This window comes from Pinus tabuliformis, chromosome 2_1, assembly GCF_031772625.1.
Source record: "Pinus tabuliformis cultivar Carrire ecotype Pingquan chromosome 2_1, CPIR1, whole genome shotgun sequence".
Taxonomy (NCBI): Eukaryota; Viridiplantae; Streptophyta; class Pinopsida; order Pinales; family Pinaceae; genus Pinus; species Pinus tabuliformis.
The window spans coordinates 570,769,063-570,796,788 of record NC_142299.1 but is presented as its reverse complement, the minus strand read 5'-3'; the positions used below and the strand labels follow the sequence as shown (position 1 = coordinate 570,796,788).

General features: G+C 38.5%; 1 protein-coding gene across 1 annotated transcript in view; it reads right to left on the bottom strand.

The window, feature by feature from the left end:
* The window catches only part of LOC149201726 (Mitochondrial import inner membrane translocase subunit Tim17/Tim22/Tim23 family protein), a 95,744-nt gene extending 68,435 nt beyond the window's left edge, over positions 1–27,309 (bottom strand). The window contains exon 1 of the mRNA XM_089402994.1: positions 26,747–27,309. Within this exon, the coding sequence (XP_089259120.1) occupies positions 26,747–27,016 (270 nt within the window). The 5' untranslated portion in view covers positions 27,017–27,309. The remainder of the gene's footprint in view (positions 1–26,746) is intronic.
* Between the last annotated feature and the right edge of the window lie 417 nt (positions 27,310–27,726).

The window sequence follows — 27,726 nt, the reverse complement described above, 5'->3', positions numbered from 1 at the left end:
AATGGTCTCTATTGTTGTACTTAGAACTTGGTCCATCACAAGTCTAGGGTCTGCCATCAGTTTTTAGTATATATATCTTTAGGTCAGTTTTGGATATAGTCTTGCATAAAGTCCAGGCCTATATCAAGAGTGGGAGTCTTTGTCTACTGCTGCAACAAGTCAACAACAAAAGTGACAAGCACACTTCAAGTACGCATTGTAATTTTAATTTGTATTTATTCATTATTATGCACTTACATGTGTTTTGCAGGTAGAGGTAAGTTGAAGGGTATTTTGTTTTGTTTTGGGATTGGTTTCGCCAGGCAAATTTTGCATGCAAGTAGAAGAAGATTCAAGTACAACTTCAAGCAAGAATTCAAGAGCAGAAGTATCAAATCAAAGGAAGCATCACAGTGGGACATCCTTTGAAGACATGACAGCCATTTGTATATTGTGAAGAAGTGTCAAGGCCAAGAGTCATCATTGTAAAGTTGTAAACGAGTCATTTGTAAAAGTGTCATTATTGAAGAGTCATTATTGTAAAAGAGTCAATCTGCCTAGAGTCGAAAAGGCATTATTGGGAGGTATAGGAGTCTCTATTGGGATGATGTCATGGTTGGGTTGCAGGTCATAATGTGATTGGGTGTTCGGTCAAAACCATTGTAAATCATATTGTATCGTGGATTGTTGTCCCTGGTATGGGAATCCATACTCTTGTCTCATTTCAGCGATTACAGGGTGGTAAGGAGGTGTTAGGTTGGTGCATGAAGTCGCCTACAGGTTGGAGCCTGTGAACACTTCAAGGTGGTAGGTTGGTCTAGGATGTTGGGGCATCCATTCAATACACTACTAAAGAAACCAGGGCGTTGGGGCATCCTTCCAATGGGATTTGGAGGAAGAATGCTTTTCTAGAATTCTAGGAAGTTGTTGAACACAGTAACCCTCTAGTTGGGGCTGAAGATTAAAGAATTTATTAGAAAAGCGTTCGGTGGTTTTTAACCCAGAGGGGGTTTTCCACCTAAAATTCTTGTGTCTACTATGTTCTTTTATTTACTATTATTACTGCATAAACATTAATAATAATTGAAGATTAACTAATGCTCTGAAAAAGTTTAAAAGTGTTAATTGCTAAAGAATATTGATTCACCCCCCACCCCCCTCAGTATTTCCAACATAAATTCCTTTATTGGAATAGATATGTCCTCCCTAATTAAGAGGGAGAGATAGACACATCATTCTTGTCTTCACTTGGGAAGACAGAATGGAGGATTGGGTAAACATCTGGCATCCAATACTCTTTGAGGATGAGTTAGGGCATCCAAGATAAGAGTAGTCATAGAGGACCAATATTCTTTGAGGACTAGGAATCCAAGATAAGAATAATCCTGGTGGAACACACCCTGAGAACCCGGGTGGGGTATGTTCCGAGAGAGACAATGATGAGGGTGTCTATACATCATTGGTCTCGCCAGCATTGAGCTTAGATCTCGTGGAGAGATAGAGTTGTTAGTCAAGGCCTTGCTATGTTACAATGTTGGTTGATATGATGCTAAACAAATGGGTTACCAATCTGACTCTTCTTATGAGAATTCTTTGGATTGAGAATGACCAAGTACCATTATGAATATGTCCCTAGTAAAGAGGGAGTGTTGAAAAGTGTAACTAGGTTCAGTAGTCATAATAACGTGTAATTGTGATTTTATGTAATTGATGAAAAGAAGAAAATAAAATAATTTTTGTACTACTTGAATCATGGGTTTCATGATCAAGGAATTTTATTTTAGTTAAGGTTCCCATTGTGAACCATTATGTTTTGTCATCTAGTCATAAAGGTCAAAGAAGTCAATGCCATGTATGAAGGACCCTTCTTGGGCATATGTTATATTTGTATATGAGTCAATGAAAATGTCAAATAGCCCTCCAAGACCAAGCTCAAGCATCTACTTCAATTCGGCCCTAAAATGAAATAATGAATTTGCTCCAACAATCATGTCAGCTCACCCATTGCTAAAGTCGGCTTATTATGGAGGCTCCAACAACTATAAATAGGCAGCTCGGCCTCATTTCAGAGCAAGAATTTTGATTAAGATAAAGTCTGAAATAAGAAGAGTGAAAGTCACTTGGGAAGGAGACTAATCATCAACAAAGAGAGAAGGAAGGAGAGCGAAGTCTTTGGCACCATTTTGGATCTGTTTTTGGGTTATGTTGACCACACACATGTGAAGAAAGGGACTGTCTCTATTGCAGAAGAGGTCGAAGTATTGCAATCCCATTGGAAGGTCTAGACAAGAAGGAAGCAAAGGTGTATATCAAGCCAAGTTGTCAAGAAAACTACCTCCACCTATAGTGAAGGGAATCAAGGTTGCAAAGTTGATCATTTACACGTGCTAGGGTCTCTGAAGGAAGTCGAAAAGTTGTAGGTCTGAATCAAGGAAAAATAAGTACAAGACCTAAAGTATAGCTGAGGTACAAAGGAAGACCAAGTGTTGACTTGGGTACAAAAGAGAAGCAGTGAAAGGAAACTTGAGTCTTGGTCTTGGAGTGGCAAATAGGTCAAGGGTCTTGGTCTTGGTATCCGTCAATTGTAGTCTCAATAAGAAGAAGAATTCGTTCGGGTTTTCCTCTCAAGTGGGAGAGGTTTTGGCCCTGGCTGATAGCCTATATTATGTGTCTCTTGTCACTTTATGGTTTATGCAATGGTAGTTGTTTGATGAAGAATAACACTATAATAACATAAGTAGAAGAAGATCCTAATCTAAGAAGTAAAAAGCATTCACAAGTAGTTATCAATAGAAGAGAAATCACTTTATCTCAATGCCCTAGATTTCTCAACACCTCCATTAGGGAATTGTAATAAATGATGTTAGCATGATGAACTTATGTAAAAGACTTAACTCCCTAGGACTTAATTATTAGGGAAGCTACTCTAGAGTGTTTTTTTTAACATGGTTAATTATTTTTCTTTTTAATGATTAATAATTCCTAAGTTTTTCACTCATACCTCCAAAGTTTGGAGTACATCCTAACGGCTAGGCCTTAGTGGTGTTGCCTAATTCTAGAGCCAATGCATATTACCATGCTACTCATTATCCAAAGTCTTACAGAATTGCATTAAATTTTTCTAGGATTTTTTTTCCTAATTAAAAATTCCCGCAAACAAGAATTTTCCTTGTAAAATTTATGTAATAAAAAAAAGGTGGCAGTAAGAGATGTCATATGCCTTGGGGGTACTTGTTTTTCACTCGAAGCACCCACTTTACCTTAGTACCCCCTTCTTGAGAAAAAATATTAATTTTTCCCCATGAAAATCATCAAAAAAAAAGTGAATAAATTAGCTCCCTATCTTTAAGGAAACATGTTTTTACTTGTCTCCAATCTCACTAAGACTCACAGTCAGTTAATAATGAGTTAGAGACAAGTTAGGGGGAGTTAACTGACAAGTTTTTTCTTATCTCCGGTCTCACTAAGACTTACAGTGAGTTAATAACAAGTTGGAGACAAGTTAGGGGGAGTTAAGTGACAGGTTTTTACTTGTCTCCAGTCTCACTAAGACTCACAGTCAGTTAATAACGAGTTGGAGACAAGTTAGGGGGAGTTAAGTAACATGTTTTAGGGGGATTTAAGTGGGGCATATGGTGAGTTTTCCTCTTCTAGAGATTCACACTCCTCTTTGGAAACTCCTCCCTCTTGGTCTATAAAACAAAGCACTCTCCATGTTGATTTGGCAACTCAAGGACAAACTCCCTCCTTTGGACAGCCTTCCTCATCTAGAGAAGACCCTCTTTTCCCTTGGAAGAATTTAATCTGGTCAAGGAAAAATATATTTTTAATGTGAAAACACACATGTGCACAAAAGTTCAAGTCGGCCTAGAAGTCAAATTGGGTCTCCCCCATCGCATATAAATAGACCTAATGTCACATCAGTTTAAAGCATCACATGACAAGAACCTTCTTCTCTCTCTTCTTTGGATTGGTTCGTACAGGTCTGAAGCAAGGTAGCAGAGTTCTCATGCGCGAAGGGAAAGAGGCAATTCTGAAATTTTACGTTGACTTTTTGTTTGGGTGATCGTTGACCAAGTTTGAATTGGAGTTTTGACTTGCTTTGACTAGCATAATTTCGATTTTTGGAAACCGAATTTTTCTATGGAGGAGCCGAGATTTTCTGCGCACTTTTGGCTATTGCTGACCGTTGACTTGACCTCTAAAATCTAAATTTGACCGCAAGGTTCTTCTCTCTCCTTTGATTGAGTTTTACCAAGTTATTTGGGACTATTTTGACTAAAGTTTGACCACCAATAACGGCTAGATCTTTTGTCTGTTGACCAAGCTCCCTTGGAGGAAGTTTGATCGTTGACTTGTGCACTAGTTGGAGCATTTTTTACTATTGTTGACTTCAACAGAATTACATATTTGACTTGTTGACCAAATTTGACTATTGGGCTCATCATTTGGATATTGATTGGTTGGATTTGTTGGATAATTGTTAAAATTGGCAACTAGGGCCAAATTCCACCTTGGGACAACTCATTTGATGGAGATGATGATTGCATTGGATTCCTCTTTTCGAGAGGTCCAAGATTGATATAAAGATCATCTCATTCGGACAAGAAGAAGTGTGATTTTGAATTTATGACCACACGTGCAAATTTTTCAGGTCGGCCTCAGCTAAATATAGGCTCAAGAAGCCCAATGGATGTGTCTCTTCACCCACAACGAAATGTATAAATAGAAGAGACATCACACCTCATTTGGACATCCATCACTCACACATTCTTCTCTCTCTCTTCATCAAATTGGTTCGTACAGCTTGGGTAGCCCCTCTCTCTCTCACACACATGCAGCTAGGAGGACATAATTTATGGGCTAAATCACAAAACTGAAATTGCAAAATTTCAGTTTTCTTAGGCCGCATTGATTGGCATAGAAATCGAGGTTTTATGGGCTGTTTGACCTGTGTTGACCGAGTCTGACCAGAGTTTTTGTGACTGTTTTGGGTTGACTTTGACCCTTGTTGGAGGTTGTGTTTCACTACCTTTGACCGAGCTTCAAAGGAGGTATTTGACTGTTGTTTTGACCAACATTGACTTTCTAGTTAGGGTTGAAGTTTGACTGCAAAATTTGACAGGGTTGATTTGACTTTGTATTGGGCTAGTCAATTGGACTTTTGTACTTTCTCTCTCTTTGCTGAACTATTAAATAGTAAAAATTTGACAAGGTTGATTTGACTTTGTATTGGGCTAGTCAATTGGACTTTTGTACTCTCTCTTTGCTAAACTATTGAATAGTAATAAGAAGAATTGATCAAAGGGTTTTCCCCACATTGGGGATTTTCTATGGCATCCGCCAAATTTGGTGTCCTCTTGTCTTGGCTTGTCTTCTGCATTTTGTTTTATTTTCTATCTGCATTTACTGTCAATGTCACTAATGGTTAATGAGATTGCTACTAGAAATAATTGGAAATTGTTATTGGGTTCTAAAGGAACATTTAAGTAAATTGTGCTACACATAGAACATACCATTGTTATCTAAAATTAACATGGTATCAAAGCCCAGGTGAAGACAAAGCTCAAGCAAGAGTGAGAAAAGCAATCACTAAGGAAAGTTGTTGGACAAGAATTTTGAGCTAGCTTTAATGGCGACTACATCATACTTCATATCCAAGGACAAGCTCAAGGATAAATCCGACTATCATGCATGGAAGATGTCTCTGGATTTGACTTTGGAAGAGAATGATTATTAATTTTAAATAACAATGGTATGTTCTATGCTTAAGAGCAATTTTACTTCAATTTTCTTATTAGCCCAATATCAATATCCAGTTTAGCAATCACATCAACATGATAGTAAAATGCAGATAGAACATAAACAATAACAGTAGAAGACAAGCCAAAATAAGAGGACATAAGACATGGCACCAGCCAGAGACAAACCCCAATGTGGGGAAACCCTTGATCAATTCTTCTTATAATTCTTCAAAATTTCAGCAGAGAGAGAGAGTACAATATACAATTTTCACTTGCCCAATCAAAGTGAAATCTGACCAGTCAAACAGCAGTAACAAAAAGTCCTAACCAAAAAGTCAACATTGGTCAAAAGGGCAGATTTTGACCTCCAAAACGGCTCAGTCAAACTCGGTCAACTCGGCCTCCAACAGCTAGTCAAATCAACCCAATATCAGTCTGGAAAAGTCCAATAAAATCTGGTCAACAAAAGTCAATACTGCAGCAAACACTTCTACAGTCAACGTTGGTCAAAAATGCGGCCTACCCAAACAGAGATCCTCCACACAAAACCGCAGTCAAAACAAGTCAATGCTAGTCAAAACAGCCCTCCTGCAATTTCGGTCAATGCAAGGACAGAAAACCCTTCTCTTCTTCGCACATGTGGAGAGATGCCTCTGAAATTCGTACCCAATCAATGAAGGAGAGAGAAGAATGAGTGTGAGATGAGATGACAAAATGAGGAGTAGGCTCCTTGAATTTATATGCAACATGGTGGGCTTAAGGGTGCAAATTAGATGGTTGGCCAACCTTGACAATTTGTCCATAATCAAAATAAATTAATAATTCCATTTGTACATGTCCGAATGGGATGATCTTTACATCAATCCTACACCTCTCGAAGAGTGGAATCTAATAAAAAAATCAGTTGCCTCATATGAGTTGTCTAAGCTGAAGTTTGGCCCTAGTTTCCAAATTTAACACTCCCTCTCAACTAGGGAGAACTTCACCTGCTAAATTGTTTGACAATCTGTACCATCCCCGTCTCTGCTCTGCTCTGTTGAACCATGAAGAAAGAAGAAATGATCGAGAATGTATCATACCATTCTCCACTGACCCAAAGTCGGTCTCCAATAATAGAGAGTGTGTCATACCATTCTTAACTGACCTGAACTCGGTTTCCATTGATCTCAAATCAATATCAACATCCTAGCATAGGGAGTACGTAGTATACAATGCGTCCATCAATAGTACTATGGTCCCTATCCTCATTTCCCTACTTATCAGCCAGATGAGAGGTACTTCCCATGAGTCCCGGACTGCATGGGTAGGATGTGCCGGCAGGAAAAGATGAACCACCCATCCTGCACATATGCCATAGGAGAAGGTGAACCACTCATCCTATGCATTTCTTAACATGGGGTATCGCAGGGGAAGGTGAACCACTCACCCTATGGTCGCTTATCGCTCCAAGAAGTACCCCAAGCCCCCCGAAGCTCCTAGAGCTCAACATCCATCTCATACGGGACCCTCATAAGAGGTTCTCTCCACGACTCCAAGTCGTTCACGGAAAGTTAAGAATTTGACCTTCCCCAGGGACTTCGTAAGAATATCGGTGACCCGATCATCCGTCCCAATGTGTTGGATCCTTATTGCTCCTCGTTGTACCATATCCTGGATAAAGTGGTACCTGATATCAATATGCTTGGAACGGTAATTAAACACAAGATTCTTAGAAAGACGAATCCCACTCTGGTTGTCACAGAAGATCACGGTGGTATCCAACACATGTCCAAACAGCTCACTAAAGAGCTTCCTCAACCAAACAGCTTCACAGGAGGCCATACTAGCAGCAATGTATTCAGCCTCAGCGGTGCTCAAGGCAACCGACTTCTACTTCTTGCTCATCCATGATATCGAAGCAGAACCTAGAGAGAAGCAACATCCATATGTGCTTTTACGATCCACCACACTGCCAGCCCAGTCTGCATCAGAGTAACCATGGAGCCTCACATTCCCGGCAGTGTATCTCAGTCCATAAGTGATTGTGCCCCGGAGATATCTCAAGAGATTCTTGGCAGCAATCCAATGTATGTGATGAGGCTCGACCATAAACTGACTCAATGTATTCATTGCAAAACGTATGTTCAAACTTCGGACAGGAGTTCACCAAGAACATCAGCGACCCATGAGTTGACGATAATTAGAAGGATTTCCCAAACTGGACCCAGCAGCACTTCCGCATAACCTTTTGAAGTTAAGTTCCATTGGAGTAGTCATGGACTTGCAGTCCACTATCCCAAATCTTTCAAGTATCTTCACAATATATTTTCCTTGGGATAGGAAAATGTCACCTGGATTTTGCCAGAACTCCAACCCTAGGAAGTAATGCATCAATCCTAGATCCTTCATCTCGAATTCAGAAGCCAATTCCCTCTCACATTGATGAATGAGAGGGTCTGCACCTGTCAAAAAGAGTGTGTGGTCTAAAATGCGGATGCAAATTAGAGTTTAATTTAATGTCAACCCGGGAAGGTAAACTTAGAAGTGCTTATCTAAAATATATAGATCTAGAAAGATTCATAATTTGTCCAAGATCTTAAAGTCCCCTTACAAGAACATATTCATTAAGATCCCTTTCAATAACTAATCAAACTTAGATCTAACAATTGTTTGAGATCTATGATTCTCTTACAAGAACATATTCTACAAGATCTCTTCCAACATTAGAACATCTAATAAGAAATTAAAAGCTAAAATGAAATAAACCTAAATCTAATAATTGTATGAAATCTTACGGTTCTCTTACAAGAACACCTTCAAATAAGATTCTTCCAATATTAGAACATTTAACAAAACTTGAAAGCTGAAATCAAACAAAAACATAAAATAAATTATAAACAAATAAGCATGCAAGTGAGGCCACGGGGACCCTCCATAACTCCACCGGCACACCACTTCAATGGAGACTCAGATGTAGAAGCAAAATTGAAGTATGATCATTTGTTTCAAAATCTCCATCACAAACCAACTCTAAGATTACAACTCTAAGCTTCTAAGATTACATACTCCAAAATTCTAAGATTACAAAAACTTCCAGATTACAAATGGAGGAGATTGTACTCCTATTTATACAATGGGATGAGTAACAAACTCATAATGATCATCCACTAATCTCTCTTTAGTTCCATAAATCTCCCAAAGATTTTTAACTACTTTCTTATTATTACAAAATATGATCCCACAAATCTCTCAAGCATTTTTAACTACTTTCCCATTATTACAAAATATGATCCCTTTGAATCCTCCATAAATCTCTCACATATCTTGGATAAGATATGCCAACCAAATCCTCCATGATCTTCTCCTTAGGAATTGGATAAGGTATGCCAACCAAATCCTTCATGATTTGCTCCTTAGGAATAGGATAAGATATGCCATCCAAATTCTCCATGATTTTCTCCTTAGGAATAGGCTTGCATAATTATCTCCTTAATATGGTGGAGGAGATATTGATTCTTCCTACACATCACAAAACTCACATATTCTTGAAATATATATAAAAATATGTATATTTTCTAATATTTAATCATAAATTCACTTGTAATACAAAAATGAATAAAATGGAAAATAGGAAGGTGAAACCCAAATGTATTTATGAAAATGATATGATAAAAGGTTAATGGGATGATGAAATGTAAGGAATAGTGAAAAAAAAGGTGGATGAAAATATGACATTTCTGAGTCCTAACATCCTCCCCAACTGAACTTGTTGCATGTCCTCATGCAACCATGCATGGGTCTCTTTAAGAACATTTGGCATCTTGAACAACTTTGGCTTTACATGATGATGTCTTTAATAATGAATGTTTCCAGGATATGTGAAAGACATGAGTAACAACTTACATTTTCTTATAGTTGGTTCTTGTGTGACAACCATGAATACAAAGAATGTTGGTTCTTGTGTTAACAACATTCATTTCATTTTCTGTTCTCTTTTCTTCAATAATAATGTAAACACTCACTGGAAATCATAAGCTATCAATGTGCATAAGAAAGCCCTTTTGTAATATTAATGAAGCATGCCAATATTACGTATGAAGCAAAGTGCAACAAAGTATCATTGGAAAATAAATGTTGGTGAATGGTAAATGAGAAAAAATGGAGTGATAGTGGTGAAGAAATGGAATCATGGAAGTGAATATGTAGTGTGATGAAAAAATGGAATCATGGAAGTGAATATAGTTCTCCCCCCCTCAACTGAATTGGTTGCATGTCCTCATGCAACTTGACATGGCTCATGAAAGAAAATGTAGCATGGTGAGGGAATTTTCCAAAATATTCAAGTTAGCATATAAGGAATTGCATGATTAAAGATTAGAAAACAACATACCTCTACTTACCCAAAAATGATGAACTATGCAAGAGGAATGTAGCTGGTGCTACTGCTGCTGGATCAGGAAAATGTGACTGATGTTGTTGTTACTGGATCCTGGGAAATGAAGGAATCTGAACTGCTGATGCTGAATCATGGAAAAGATAAATGCTGAAAGTGGAACTGTGGTACTCTCGTAGATCAGAATTCATGATGCTGTAACTGCTGAGGGAGTCATGAATAAGTGTATAGTCTTCACCTGCTACTAAACTTCTTGGTACAATTCTAATCATGCGAAAGAATGTGTCGATGTCGAGCATGAATAGAAATCATTGGATTACCGGCCATTGATGTATGTCGTTAACCAATGCGAGGCAACTCACCATTGATGTCAATGAGTGCCAAGGTACCCGAGTACATCTTGCGAAGTGCGAATGGATGTGTTGAGGTCGAGCCACTTGCAAGATCTGAAGATCAAGGGACATTGATGTATTCCCATGATCGTCAGCGAGAGAACTTGCCATTAAGGCATGCAAGCCTCTAGGTACTCAAAAGGAACTCTAGTCTATTTCCCAGAAAAGGTGCTGATGTCAATGGGGCAAGACTTGTTGAAAGGTGGGCCTTAAGGAATCTCACATCAGTCAAAGCGAGTTTGTACAAAACAATTTGGTAGGACTATAAATGGAAAGAACTCACGGACAAGCAGTGTGGATCAGCATGGCAAGGAAAACAAGGCAATGTAATCATGGAAAGGGAATGAGTTTTATTCATCGTTGTAAAACAAGGAGTTGTAATCATGACGCAAAAGGATCATTGTGGAGTGGAAAATGTCATGATATGTGCAGTGAAGAATTAGCTCCTTCAAGCATCCAAAAATGGATGTAAGGAAATGCATGGTGTAAGAAGATGAACTCTTGCTGTGAAAAATGGATATGGAAATGTCATGCTTTATGGATTTACAATTGGTGGAATTCAAAATCTGCTTCAAAAAGGGAGGTGCAAGGTGGTGGTTGTGGAGTTGGATTTGTCTTTGGAATTTTTCATGAATTGTAGTCTTTGGAAGACCAATTGTCGTCACAATGTAATCTCCTTATAATCACTTGATTATCCTGTAACCTGTAAAAAAACTTGGCAGAAAGAAAACATAAGTGTGTTCAAGAAGAAATGGCCATTTCCTTCATGATTCTTACGCAAAAATTTCATACCAAATAAAACATATTAAGGACAATCAAAGTGTTGAAATTGACTTAATCATGATATTAAAATCAATCCATTCTTAAAATAACCATGCAAAGTAATACTCCCTATTTGGGTCATGTGAAATATACTCGGCAAAAAGATTGGCATTAGAAAGATCTATTGTGGTCTGCATATGAATATGTGATATAAAAGCATGCAACAGAAATATGTTATGCCAACTTGAAGTTATTGAAACAAGATAATCATCATTTATAGAATCCTCCAAATGTTTGATAAATCGATCCTCAAAATTTGTTTCCAAGTGTTCCATTTTTTATTTTCAGACCTGCATGAATTTTGTGAAAAAAATAAAATAAAAAAATAGAAAAAAAATATTTTATTATTATTATTATTATTTAACAAAAGAATGAAATTCAAAATTAAAAAAATCAAATTTTTTTTTAATAAAGAAATCAACAAGAACAAATTCTATTAAAAACTAATATAGAAAATTTCTAAACTAACACTAAAATGGATTTTTTTTCCAATATCCTAAAAAAACACACAAAATCCTCTAGAATCAATGAAAAATCTGGCTTTTTGTCTAGAAAAATTAGGAGAAGATAATGCAAATGCCAAATCTCTCCAGGATAAGTCAAATCCAATTTTTTATCACTATGTGGGAATTTTTTTTTTTTTAATTAAAATTTATAAAGACTAAGTTTTATCTAAAAAAAATTTTAAGATGATTTTTCACTCATTCACAAAATTCTTTATTGTCGCATTGCAAATTAGTTCTCCAGCAAGAGTATGTTTATTTGAAAAAAATCAATAGATTTTCTGATCTTCCCGATCGCACGAAGCGCGGGAAGAGAGCATACTAATCTCTTGATTTTTTTATTTATGCAGGTTAGCGTGGATGGATAAAACACTATTAAGATCTGCGACAAAACCTTGCATTATCTACACTCTTTCTGCAATGTCACGGGGGCATTTAGACTCTCGGAAGACAAATATTTCCGATAATCAGGCTCCTGGCTCACCCGTGATACAGAAACAAGACATAGAAATGCAATTTATTCATGATGATTTATTTATTTTTTTTCAAGATTAAAAACTTCTAATGATAATGACTTCTAATGACTTCTAATGAGATCTCATTTTTATTTTTCTAATCTATTCTATATTAACTTAAACGATGTTTTATTTTCTAAGTAAAAGAATGCTTCCAATGAAGCCATCTACGGACTAAAAGTTCGAACATGCTCACATCAAGATTTAAAAATTTTACATTATGTTTTGCAAGTATGTGAGAATCCTGTCTTAGAGTTGGCTCAAGGTTATTGTCCTTGCTCTCCAAGAAGTACCTGTTCAACATTGTAAAAAGTCCTCATCCGTAGATGGATTAGTGAGAAATGGGGGGTTTAAAATAAAAACTAAATTTAAATTATCTATGTGCGAAAATGAAAAAAAAGAATGCTCCAAACTTTGAACTCCTTTATGAACCTGTTGTCACCAAGTTCCACAAATTAATCCATAAAAACAAATGCATAAAAACAATTACTAAATCCTTCTAGTTGCACTTCCCCGGCAACGGCGCCAAAATGTGTGGTCTAAACTCCGGATGCAAATTATAGTTTAATTTAATGTCAACCCAGGAAGGTAAACTTAGAAGTGCTTATCTAAAATATATAGATCTAGAAAGATTCCTAATTTGTCCAAGATCTTAAAGTCCCCTTACAGGGACATATTCATTAAGATTTCTTTCAGTAACTAATCAAACTTAGATCTAACAATTGTTTGAGATCTATGATTCTCTTACAAGAACATATTCTACAAGATCTCTTCCAACATTAGAACATCTAATAAGAAATTAAAAGCTGAAATGAAATAAACCTAGATCTAATAATTGTATGAAATCTTACAGTTCTCTTACAAGAACACCTTCAAATAAGATTCTTCCAATATTAGAACATTTAACAAAACTTGAAAGTTGAAATCAAACAAAAACATAAAATAAACTATAAACAAATAAGCATGCAAGTGAGGCCATGGAGGCCCTCCATAACTCCACCAGCACACCACTTCAGTGGAGACTCAGATGTAGAAGCAAAATTGAAGTATGATCCTTTGTTTCAAAATCTCCATTACAAACCAACTCTAAGATTACAACTCTAAGCTTCTAAGATTACATACTCCAAAATTCTAAGATTACAAAAACTTCCAGATTACAAATGGAGAAGATTGTACTCCTATTTATACAATGGGATGAGTAACAAACTCATAATGATCATCCAAACTCATAATGATCATCCACTAATCTCTCTTTAGTTCCATAAATCTCGCAACCATTTTTAACTACTTTCCTATTATTACAAAATATGATCCCACAAATCTCTCAAGCATTTTTAACTACTTTCCCATTATTACAAAATATGATCCCTTTGAATCCTCCATAAATCTCTCACATATCTTGGATAAGATATGCCAACCAAATCCTCCATGATCTTCTCCTTAGGAATTGGATAAGATATGCCAACCAAATCCTCCATGATTTGCTCTTTAGAAATAGGATAAGATATGCCATCCAAATTCTCCATGATTTTCTCCTTAGGAATAGGCTTGCATAATTATCTCCTTAATATGGTGGAGGAGATATTAATTCTTCACATATTTCCTACACATCACAAAACTCACATATTCTTGAGATATATATAAAAGTATGTATATTTTCTAATATTTAATCATAAATTCACTTGTAATACAAAAATGAATAAAATGGAAAATAAGAAGGTGAAACCCAAATGTATTTATGAAAATGCTCTGATAAAAGGTTAATGGGATGATGAAATGTAAGGAATAGTGAAGAAAAAGGTGGATGAAAATATGACATTTTTGAGTCCCAACAAAGAGATCGTCCACATAAAGTACCAAGATGAGAAGTCTATCATTCTCAACCTTAAAGTAAAGGTTCAGATCAGCTTCACTTCTTGTAAATCCCAACTTCATTAGATAGCTATCGATCCTCTCATACCAAGCCCAGGGTGCTTGCTTCAACTCATAGAGGGTTTTCTTCAACCTACATACATGTTTCTGACGATCTTGAACTTCAAACCCCTCAAGTTGTTCTACATAGACTTCCTCCTTAAGTGAACCATGCAAGAAGGCAGTCTTAACATTCATCTGGTGTAGATTCCATACTCATGAGGTAGCAAGGGTTATAATAGAACAGATGGTGGTGTAGCGGGCAACAGGTGCAAATATCTCATCATAGTCTACACCTTCCTTTTGAGAGAAGCCTCGAGCAACAAATCTGGGTTTGAACTTTTCAGCACTTCAATTAGCTCTATGCTTGATCTTGTAGAGCTATTTCGAGGTGGCAACAGATTTGTCCTTAGGGCTAGGGACCACATCCCAGACATCATTCTTCATAATCGACTCATACTCTTCATTCAGTGCATCCTTCCAAACTTGGTGCTTTGCAGCTTCTTCGAATGTGCAAGGCTCAGATTGATCAATGGTGCTCATTGCAATTAAGTACCCTTGGTACCTATTTGGCTTCTTGCTTTCACGAAATGTCCCCCTAGGTGTAACATGTCTCTCGGCATCTTCGAGAGTCTCCCTAAGCCATGAGGGTCTCCTTTTTTAGGAGGAGGGCTCATGAGGGGGTGGATCAATGGGATCCATTGGTCCTTCAGCATCGGGCATCGGCTCATCCTGCGGTTCTCCCTACTTTCCTGAATCTGCTTCTTTGTCCTTCCTTGGAAGAGGAAGGTTACTAATCTTCCCAAGGGCAGCGTCCTCATCGAAGGTGACATCATGACTTATCTCCACTTCTCTTTGACCAGGCACATAGATTCTATATGCCTTAGAAGTTTCACTATAGCCCACAAATGTTCCTTTCTTCCTAGAAGCATCCAATTTGCTTCTCTTTTCTTTTAGCACATGAAAATATACGGGACTACCAAAATTCTAAAGTGAGAAACATTAGGTTTCTTACCGGTGAAAACTTCTTCGAGAGTTTTGGAGTCCAACGATTAATGAGGGCATCTATTTTGAACATACACGGCAGTGTTTGCTGCTTTGGCCCATAAGAACTTCGAAAGGCTTTGATCATGAAGCATGGCACAAGTGGCTTCTACGATAGAATGGTTCTTCCTTTCAGCAACACCATTTTGCTCAGGAGTATATGTGGTAGTAGTCTCCCTCTTAATGCCAGCTTCTCTACAATAATTATTGAACTCATTTGATTCATATTCGGTTCCATTATCAGTGCTCAATATTTTGATCTTCTTCCCGGTTTGATTTTCAACCAAAGCTTTGAAAGAACGGAACCATGAGAATACTTTGTCCTTCTTCTTCAAGAAATATATTCAAGTCTTGCGAGAGAAATCATCCATAAAAATAGCATAATATAAATATCCTCCCAATGAGTTCACGGGCATCATACTAGATAGATCAAATGAACTAATTGCAGTATGTCGGTAGTCTTGATATCACTTGAGGGGAATGGTCCCCTTGTATGATTTCCTTCGGCATACCCCTGACAAACACCTTCATGTTCTACTTTAAATTCGGGCATACCTGTCACCATCTTCCTCACATCAGGTAGAGCCTTATCATGTAGATGAGAAAACCTCCAAGGCCATAATTCAAATTGAAGTGATGTGTCGCAAGACATAGTTCCCAATGGACTTCCTCCAACTTGATATAGGCTATCAACCATGAAGCCAAAAGTGTAAATTCATCTTTGAAATTTTTATTCCACACACGTACCTTTCCATCGATGAATGCCACCTTGAGTCCTTTGTCCTCCATCGCCAAGATAGATACCAGGTTCTTCTTTAGATCGGGTACATATAGTACTTCTTATAGATGAATGGTGTTACCTTGATTCAATTGAAGAGTAACATTCCCAACTCCCTTCACGGGATAGGTGGCATTGTCTCCAAGGATAATTTCCAAATTTGTATCATTTTCAATCAGATTTGAAAGAGCTTCCTTATACCCAGTGAAGTGCCTTGAGGCACCACTATCAATCAACCAATTTCCCAAAGTGTCCGGAGGAGATGCAGTGGAGAGGGCAGATTCAAGATAAAATTATTTTTGCTTGTTATCAACAACATGAGATTCATCATACCTGGTGTTTCTTGATCTCTTGAGAGGGCGACCATTTCCTTGACAAGGAGCGAGAGCATTCCTTTTTCCTCAGTTTTTGAATCTGCCATTCCTTTGATTGTTGTTGCCCCTGAAATTGTTGTTGTTGTAGTTGTCATCATCATGAGGTGTATCCCTTCTATTATGACACTCCCTAGCATAGTGGCCAAACTTGTTGCAAATGAAGCATCTTCCCTTCCTTCCATTTTTGAAACCCGGCCTTCCTTGACATTGCTTGTTTGAACCTGCATTGTTCTTCTTTTTAGCATGAGTGGAGAATGCAGTAGGATCATTCCTATTTGAAGGCATATCTAGTTCCATCATCCTTGTTTCTTCTTGAGAACATCTAGTCAGCAATTCTTCAAAACCTGGAATCCTGTTGTTGTTAAGAATAGTGGTGTTGAACACGTGCCATTCACGAGGGAGTCCTCCAAGGGCAATGAGAGTAAGCTCCCTATCAGCAATAGCTTCTCCAATTGAAAGAAGATCATTTTTTATCTTAGTAATCCTCATGAAGTAGGATTGAATGTCTTCATTTCTTCCCTTCTTTATATCCTTCAGCTTGTTCTTGAGGAAAAGAACTTGGTTTGCATTGCTAGATTTGAACATGCCAACCAACCTGTCATATATCTCCTTTGATGCATTCAAATCGGAGATGTAAGCAACTAAATGCTTATGAATAGAATCCATGATGATCTTCTTTGCTTTGACTTCACCCTTCTTGAACTTTGCCTTTGCAACAACCAGTGCATTATAAGGAGGTTCTGAAATCTTTCCCTGCACATAATCCATAACATCTTGCTCTTCTAAAGTCAAATCAAGAGACATCTTCCATGCATGATAATCAGACTTATCATGGAGGTTATCATCAGATTTGAAGTAGGATGTGGAGGCTGTTGAATCTTGTCCTTGATCAGTGATTGCTCCTCTTAGTGATTTCTCTTCTTGCTCTTGCTTGGGCTTTGTCTTCACCTCAGCTCTGATACCATGTTAATTTTAGATAACAATGGTATGTTTTATGCTTAAGAGCAATTTTACTTCAATTTTCTTATTAGCCCAATATCAATATCCAGTTTAGCAATCACATCAACGTGATAGTAAAATGTAGATAGAACATAAATAATAACAATAGAAGACAAACCAAGATAAGAGGACACAAGATATGGCACTAGCCAGGGACAAACCCCAATGTGGGTAAACCCTGGATAAATTCTTCTTATAATTCTTCAAAAGTTCAGCAAAGAAAGAGTACAATATGCAATTTTCACTTGCCCAATCAAAGTGAAATTTGACCAATCAAACAGCAGTAACAGAAAGTCCTAACCAGAAAGTCAACGCTAGTCAACAGGGCAGATTTTGACCTCCAAAACAACTCGGTCAAACTCGGTCAACTTGGCCTCCAACAGCGAGTCAAGTTAGCCCAAAACCAGTCCGAAAAAGTCCATTCAAATCTGGTCAACAAAAGTCAATGTTGCGGCAAACCCTTATGCAATCAACGTTGGTCAAATAGTGGTCAAACAGCCTCGATTTATGTGCCCAAAAATGTTGCCTACCCAAACAGAGATCCTCCACAAAAAACTATAGTCAAAACAAGTCAACACTGGTCAACACAAGTCAAAACATCCCTCCTGCGATTTCGATCAACGCAAGGATAGAAAACCATTCTCTTCTTCGAACGTGTTTAGAGTTGCCTCTGAAATTCATACCCAATCAACGAAGGAGAGAGAAGAATGAGTGTGAGATGAGATGACAAAATGAGGAGGAGGCTCCTTGAATTTACATGCAACATTATGGGCTTGAGGGTGCAAATTAGATGGTTGGCCGACCTTGACAATTTGTCCATAATCAAAATAAATTCATAATTCCATTTGTACATGTCAGACCAATAAAAATATCAGCTACCTCATATGAGATGTCCAAGGTGAAGTTTGGCCCTAGTTGCCAAATTTAACAATGATGCTATGGACTATGTAAATGGAGGAGTGGTGGAGGCTCCTTCAAATGCACCCATTGCTGCAAAAATAAAGTACAATAAAGGTGAGGTGAAAGCTAAAAAAATTATTGTAGATTCCATTCACAAGCCTCTAGTTGCATATATTTCTGATTTAAAAACATCTAAGGAGATGTATGATAAGTTGGTTGGGATGTTCAAAGTAAACAATGCAAATCAAGTCCTCTTTCTCAAGAACAAGCTGAAAGACATCAAGATGGATAGAGGAGAGTCCATTCAATCCTACTTCATGAGGATTACCGAAATCAAGAATGATCTTCTATCTATTGGAAAAGTTGTTGGTGACAGGGAGCTCACTCTTATTGCACTTGGAGGTCTTACAAGAGAATGGGGGATGTGTTTAACACCACCATCCTCAACAATGAAAGGATTTCGGGCTTTGATGAATTATTGACTAGATGCACTCAAGAAGAAATAAGGATGATGGGAAGAGATAAGCCCTCAAATGGAAATAATCCTACCACTTTCTCCGTTCATGCTAAAAGGAAGAACAATGTTAGTCGAAGAAGACAAGGTCAAGGATTTAAGCTGGGATTCAAAGAAGGATGAAAAGGAAGATGCTTCAATTGCAACAAGTTTGGCCACTATGCTAGAGAGTGTCCTCACAAGAAGGATACTCCAAGGGATGATGACAACAACAACTACAAAGCCAATGGCAATCAAAAGGAACAAGAAGTTCAACTACAAAGCAAAGAGGAATGCTCCCGCTACTCGATATGGAATTGGTCGTCCTCCCAAAAGTTTGAGAAACTGCGGGTCTAAGGAAACTGATGTTGTAGATAAGCAAAAAGAATTTTATCTTATTTCTACCCTCACCACTGCGTCTCCTCTAGACACTTTGGATAATTGGTTGATTGATAGTGGTGCCTCAAGGCACTTCACTAGGTACAAGGAGGCCCTCTCAAATTTGGTTGAAAAGAAGACAAATTTGGAGATCATACTTGGGGACAATGCCACTTACCCCATTAAAGGGATTGGGACTGTCACTCTTCACTTGAATCAAGGTCAAATCCTTCATCTACAAGAAGTATTGTATGTACCTGATTTGAAAAAGAACCTGGTATCTATTTCTGCGATGGAAGATAAAGGCTTCAAAGTAGCATTCGTTGATGGAAAGGCACGTGTTTGGGAAAGGAACCTAAAAGATGCATTTACACATGGATTTATGGTTGAAGGTCTCTATCAAGTTGGAGGAAGTCCTTTGGGAGCAATGACTTGCGATACTTCTCTTCAATCTGAATTATGGCACCGAAGATTTTCTCACCTTCATTACAAAGCCTTACCTGATGTAAGGAAGATGGTCACAGGTATGCCCGAATTCAACATAGATCATGAAGCAGTTTGTCAGGGTTGTGTAGCTGGAAAACATACAAGAGGACCATTCCCTTCAAGTGAAAGTCAAACTACCGACATTCTTTAATTGGTCCATTATGATCTATCTAGCATGTTGCTTGTAACATCTTTGGGAGGATACTTGTACTATCCAATTTTTGTGGATGAATTCTCTCGCAAAACATGGATCTATTTCTTGAAGAAGAAGGACAAAGTGTTCAAATGGTTCCACTCTTTCAAAGCCTTGGTTGAAAATCAAACAGGGAAGAAGATCAAAATATTGAGGACCGATAATGGAACCGAATATGAGTCAAATGAATTCAATGACTATTGTAGAGAAGCGAACATTAAGAAGGAGATCACTACTGCATATACTCCTAAGCAAAATGGAGTTGTCGAAAGGAAGAATCAAACAATCATAGAAGCTATCCATGCTATGCTTCATGACCAAGGCCTACCAAAGTTCTTATGGGGAGAAGCTGCCAACACTGTTGTATATGTTCAAAATAGGTGCCTGCATCAAGCATTGGACTTCAAGACACCCAAAGAAGTTTTCACTAGTAAGAAACCTAATATTTTTCATTTTAGAAATTTTGGTTGTCCCATATATTTTCATGTGCCGAAAGAGAAAAGAAACAAGCTAAATGCATCTGGGAAGAAAGGAACTTTTGTGGCTACAGTCAAACTTCAAAGGCATACAGAATTTATGTCCCTGGTCAAAGAGAAGTGGGAATAAGTCATGATGTCACCTTTGATGAAGATTTTGTCCTTGGAAAAGTTAGAGATCTTCCTATCCCAAGGAAGGACAATGATGATGATGCAGGAAAGAAAGATGAATCTCCGACAGATGATCCAATGCCCGATGTTGAAGGCCCGATGGATCCCATTGATCCACCTCCTGGTGAGCCCTCTACCTCAAGGAAAAGACCTTTGTGGCTCAAAGATACTCTCAAAGATGCTGAAAGACATGTTGCACCAAGGGGGACATTTCGTGAAAGCAAGAAGTCGAACAGGTACCAAGGGTACTTAGCTGCTATGAGTACCATTGTTCAATCTGAGCCATGTACGTTCGAAGAAGCCGTGAAGCACCAAGTATGGAAGGATGCAATGAATGAGGAATATGAATCGATCATGAAGAATGATGTTTGGGATGTGGTTCCTAGACCCAAGGACAAGTCAGTGGTCACTTCAAAATGGCTTTACAAAATCAAACATGGAGCTTATGGGAGTGCTAAAAAGTTCAAGGCTAGGTTTGTTGCTCGAGGCTTCTCTCAAAAGGAAGGAGTGGACTATGACGAGATATTTGCACCGGTTGCTCGATACACCACTATCCGATCCATCATTACTCTTGCTGCCTCTCAAGGATGGATCCTACACCAAATAGATGTCAAAATTGCTTTCTTGCATGGCTCGCTTAAGTAGAAAGTCTATGTAGAACAACCTAAGGGGTTCGAAGTCCAAGATTGTAAGACACATTTATGTAGGTTGAAGAAAGCCCTCTATGGGTTGAAGCAAGCTGCTAGGGCTTGGTATGAGAGGATTGATAGCTATCTTATGAAGTTGGGTTTTACAAGGAGTGAAGCTGACCCGAACCTATACTTCAAAGTTGAAAAGGACAGGCCTCTCATTATGTTCCTTTATGTGGTAGATCTTTTTCTGGCAGGTGCAGACCCTCTCATTTATAAATGCAAGAGGGAGTTGGCTTCCGAATTCGAGATGAAGGACCTAGTTTTGATGCACTACTCCCTAGGCTTGGAGGTCTGGAAAAAGCCAAGTGAGATTTTCCTTTCTCAAGGAAAACACATTGTGAAGCTACTCAAGAGATGTGGGATGGTGGAATGCAAGTAAGTGTCTACTCCGATGGAACTCAACCTCAAGAAGCTATGTGGAAGTGTTGTTGGGCCCGAATTGGCAAATCCTTCCATGTATCGACAACTTGTTGGGGCCCTGATGTTCTTGCTAAACTCTCCTCCAGACATATGCTTCGTTGTGAATACGTTGAGTCAATTTATGGTTGAGCCTCATCACATACATTGGATTGCTGCCAAGAATATCTTGAGATATCTTCATAGAATAATAAGCTATGGTTTGAGATACATTTCCAGGAATTTGAGGTTGCATGGATATATAGATGTTGATTGGGCTAGCAATGTGGTGAATCATAAGAGCACATCCAGATGTTGCTTCTCATTGGGGTCTGCTTCAATATCTTGGATGAGCAGGAAGCAAAAATCGGTTGCTTTAAACACCACCGAGGCCAAATACATTGCTGCTAGTATGGCACGTTGTGAAGTTGTTTGGTTGAGGAAGCTCTTCAGTGAGCTATTTGAGCACGTGATGGATACCACCGTGATCTTCTGCGACAACCAGAGTGGGATTCGCCTTTCAAAGAATCTCGTGTTCCATGACCACTGCAAGTATATTGATATCAGGTACCACTTTATCCGGGATATGGTACAGCGGGGAGCAATAAGGTTCCATCACATCAAGACGAATGAGCAAGTTGTAGACATTCTCATGAAGCCCTTAGGGAAGGTCAAATTCTTAGCCTTCCATGAGATACTTGGAGTCGTGGAAAGACCCTCCCATGATGGTCCCACTTGAGTTGGACATTGAGCTCTAGGAGCTCCTAGGGGCTTGTGGTACTTCTTGGAGCTATGAGTGACCATAGGGTGAGTGGTTCACCTTCACCTACATGGTGCACTGTGTATAGGGTGAGTGGTTCACCTTCCCCTGTGATACCCCATGGCAACATGTGTGTAGGGTGAGTGGTTCACCTTCCCCTACTAGACACATGCGTGTAGGGTGAGTGGTTCACCTTCCCCTACGATTGGCATATGCATAGGATGAGTGGCTCAGCTTCTCTTATGGCATATGAGCAGGATGAATGCTTCACCTTCTCCTGCTGATGCCCCAACATACATCCTACCCATGTAATCTGAGACTCATGGGAAGTACCTCTCATTTGGCCAATGAGTTGGGAAACGTGGATAGGGACCATAGCACTGTCGATGGATGCGTCGTGTGCTGTCGTACTCCCTATGTCTAGGATGTATGGTGTTCAACAACTTGATCTGGGATCAACTGAGGACTAACTTTTTGTCAATGGAGAGTGGTAAGGGATTGTGACTCCCTCTCGATCAATTCTTCTTCATTATTACTTCATGGTTTAGCAAAGCAGAGCAGAGATGACAGAGATCAATGGGATCCATCAGGCATTGGATCATCTGTCAAAGATTCATCCTTCTTTCATGCATCATCATCATTGTCCTTCCTTGGGATAGGATGATCTCAGACTTTCCCAAGGGTAGAATCTTCATCAAACGTGACATCATGACTTATTTCCACTTCTCTTTGACCAAGCACATAAATTCGATATGCCTTTGAAGTTTCACTATAGCCCACAAAAATTCCTTTCTTCCCAGATGCATTTAGCTTGTTTCTTTTCTTTTTCGGCACATGAAAATATACAAGACAACCAAAAATTCTAAAATGAGAAATATCAGGTTTCTTATCGTTGAAAACTTCTTTGGGTGTCTTGAAGTCCAATGCTTGATGCGGGCACCTATTTTGAACATATACAACAGCATTGGCAGCTTCTCCCCATAAGAACTTCGGTAGACCTTGGTCATGAAGCATAGCACGGGTAGCTTCTATGATTGCTCGATTCTTCCTTTTGGCGACTCTATTTGCTCAAGAGTATATACAGTAGTGGTCTCCCTCTTAATGCCAGCTTCTCTACAATAGTCATTGAATCCATTTGACTCATATTCGGTTCCATTATCAATCCTCAATATTTTGATCTTCTTCCCTGTTTGATTTTCAACCAAGGCTTTGAAAGAGCGGAACCATCTGAACACTTAGTCCTTCTTTTTCAAGAAATAGATCCATGTTTTGCCAAAGAAGTCATCCACAATTGCATAGTAAAAGTATCCTCCCAAAGATGTTACGGGCAACATACCAAATAGATTAGAATGGACCAATTGAAGAATGTCGGTAGTTTGACTTGCACTTGAAGGGAATGGTCCTCTTGTATGTTTTCCAATTGCAGAACCCTAACAAACTCCTTCATGATCTATGTTGAATTCAGGCATACCTGTGACCATCTTCCTTACATCAGGTAAAGCTTTGTAATGAAGGTGAGCAAATCTTCGATGCCATAATTCAGATTTAAGAGAAGTATCGCATGAATATAAAGACTTTTCAACAGTAATACATGAGTAGGTATAGCAAATGTCCTATATCATTGACAACGATCTAATTCTTCAGCAAGCCACAGAAGTTAGGGTTGATTACCCACAAAACAGTAGATTGTTTACCCACACAAACCACCAATATACTTTGAGTGCAAAGTCGAAATTCAATAATCCAATTCTTCTATCTGTAACGAGTTTAATACAATGACTATTAAACTAGTGTCAAACTATTGTTATGTGTTTGGTTACCATTGTGGCGTTGGGGAAATCTCTTGTGATGTTTCAATTGTCCGTGTCAGTGATATGACAACATTCATTTTTATTGTGGAATCTTGCTCAAACAACACCACCTCCCAAGATGTTTCTATTGTAGACTGTCACCCACTAAATCGTGCGATGGGTAGGTCATGACTCCCCTGTCCCTTCACAAATCGCAATGGGTTGCTAAGACTGTCGCACAAGTTTATACGACTGCTAGGAAGAGTCGCGACTATGTATTTTTTTGCTTGCAAGATAACCATTATAGAAGGGGACACGTTGTCTTCAATCCTTGCATACACTACAACTGGAAAGATCGCTAGTTGCAGCTTCGTTCTTTACAGGACCGCTAAAGGATAGATCACTCTTTTAACGTTGTCGTTGATCGGAGATGTTGGTAAATGCTTGCAACAACACAGTCGTGGTGCCCTAATTCGTGATGTCACTTTTAACGTGTCTCCAAGGGTTATGTCGCGGGTTACATGCCCTAAATAGGCTTCCCCTACCCTTTGATACAAATTGTTGTGCTCAGATTCTTTAACGCCAACTTCAGGGAAAAGTCGAGGAATCCCTCAGGAGTGTACTCTTGTATGCCAGGATAAGGACAAATTTTCAATTCGCAAAACCAAATAGAACTGCTCCAATGTTGTGCTAGAACAAGAAAGAGATAAGTGTCTAGGTAGGGTGGGATCAACTCCACCGAAACTAGATAAAAGGATTACATAGGGTGGGGTCACCTCCATCAAAGCTAATCAAAAGAAAGGGGTCTTAAACCCTCAAAGCCTCAGCGCAAGAAAACAGAGATATATGATCCAAATCGATGTTAAAAAGTGATTCCAACTCTCTATTCATAGGTTTCCTCAAAGGGATTATCTCAAATGTGAGAGGCTACAAGTGCCACCCACAATTTGGGCTATTTGCCCAAACCAACCCAAAATTTACCCAATATTGTCCCAAACATTGGATAATTGGGTTTTCCCCCTTTATCGAGACTATAGCCTACAGGGTTGGATAGGCTATTTTGTCCTCTCATGGGCAATTAATCCATTGGGAACATTACATAAGCTACCAACAGAAACATTGAAGTTGGCCAAGGGAGAGGCAAAACAAACACATTCCTCTTCATTCAATGACAAATTCGCAATTGTATCACGTACTATCTTTGAGAATAAAATCCCCATTTCCAAAATTAAATTTGGCTAACAATAAATGTTCTAGTTGAGGAGACATCAATGACTTCACACAATAGTTGGAAACTCAAACTTAAATATCATGATTACCAACCTGACCCCACCAATTGGTATCCTCAAGCACATAGCTCGTATAACAAAATTTTGCCAATGGTTAATTTCAATGGTGATCTCATGATTCTGGTATACCCCATTAATGGTGGTAGAACAGTTTTGGTAATTTTTATTGGACTTTGCAATAGTGATGATTTTGTTATTAACATGTTTTTGTTATCATTGATGTTATTTGTCTGAGGTGATATTAAATTTTTGATGGTTCATAGTCCTCGGTTATGGGCCCTTTGCCACCTTTTTTTGGGTAATATGTTTTGTACCATAATACGGCTGCCTTAACATGTAACTCACATTGGAACCATTAAACCTCTCAATCTGCCCGTTCCCTAAGTGTATCAAACAGAACAGTTTTAGTAAACGAGCGTATGTGTGTTGTAATAATACAAATCCATAAGAAACAATAAATAGAGTTGCAGACTTGATGATGAAGAGGACAAAACTCTATATTCGTGATAATGAGATCCCATATATCATCAAAATGGCCCATGGACCTTCTAAAAGCCACAAAACATACAAAATACAACTGGAATTTTGAGAGAGACATTAAAAAAATGCATACAAGAAGTAATGATGCAAAACTGAGATGCTACATTGAGTTGCAGTCAAGTTATAAATCAAGTGAGCTTTCTTCACAGAGACCCAGGTTCAATCACCCCAAGAACATGATACCGAGCTACTGCGAAGAATTTGTTGTTCTAACCTACAATATCCTATAGTTCATTAACCATGGATGGTTTATCCAAGAAGGCAGACAAGGCCAGGTGCAAGTCCCTTGGAGATTCTGGTGAATTAAAAAACCCCTCGGGCTCAACTGCTAAGCTGAAAGTTTTGAGCCTGCATGGGTATTACCTGAGTGGGCATTTCAACCCCCGCCCCTCCAGAGAGAGAGACGATAAAATGAGATGCAGAAACAGACTTGACAGGAGATATAGTGAGTCACAAGAATCAATCCACAATTCATTAATCATTTTTCTATCTTAAGGAGTAAAGTTGTACAAGCATCTTTTAGTTGAATTTATTGAGACTTATCTTAACAGAATTGCACAACAGAATTGAATTCAAAGCTATAAATAAAGAATGGAAAACTTGCCTCTTAATTTAACAGGAAATAGCCTGGAATCCACCATTCACCAAAATGAACAAATATAAAAACTAGTGCAAACACTCCATCAGCATGCAAAGAAAATGGAAAGCACGCGATGCCCAATAAGGAAAACAAATCGTTTGAACTCTACCTGGGCCTGCTTGAGTGAAGCCATGGCCTGAGGATTAACCCCGTTTGGTTGGGTTGGTAGAGTAGATGATATATCTGAAGTAAGAGTACCCATTAAAGCCCCAATGGCTCCTCCCTGTATTGCACTTGTGGCAGTGGTCACAGCCACATCGACTGGTGCAGTCTGCCTGCTCAGCCATGTCTTGAATCCATTGTCGAGTTCCTTGAACTTGTACTGCAACTGCGCAATAGGCCCCTTTGGCACTTCCATTAATGCCTTACCGCTTTCCATTTCAGTTTTCGGGAGAGGAGGAATATGTGAGGTTCGCTTCTGTATCCAACTAAGAAGAGGGATAGTTTTGCTTCAGAGCCCTGAATCTGTGCATGTAGTCTTCATGTGGTATTTCAGACAAAAACGCATAAATTGAAGCTAAATGTGAGAAAATAGGAACCAGCAATACTAGGGTAGGTGCTCCCCAACCCTCTCATGATCGCAATCGGGTTTATCTTTTGAAGGGTGTTGGGTTTGAGAATTGTAAAGCATGGCCACGTTGAGGTGATGTCATTAGGAGTTAGTCACTTGCAAGGGTTTAAAGTCACACAAAAAGCGGAATGAGCATTAAGATTGTGGTATGAAGGTCGTTTAAAGGGCGTTGTTAGTGGTTGGGTTAAGATGCACGGACGTAAAGAGTTTATGTTTAAATTTTGATAGTGGAGAGTTTTTCTGAATTTATTTTTTTTAACAATGGGAGAATATTTTTTTTTAATTTGGGATTTTTCTTTTTCTCTATTTGCAAGATTTTGGGAGAATATTTTTTTTTTTTAATTTGAGATTTTTCTTTTTCTCTATTTGCAAGATTTTAAAAGAATTAAAGAAGAGGTATAAATATGGTCAACATAAACATTACATGCACAGTTTTTAAAGGAGTATTATGTCAATGAGACTAGAATTAAGGTGATGAAGTTATCACTCTCAACCACCTAGGCTACATTCAATTGATT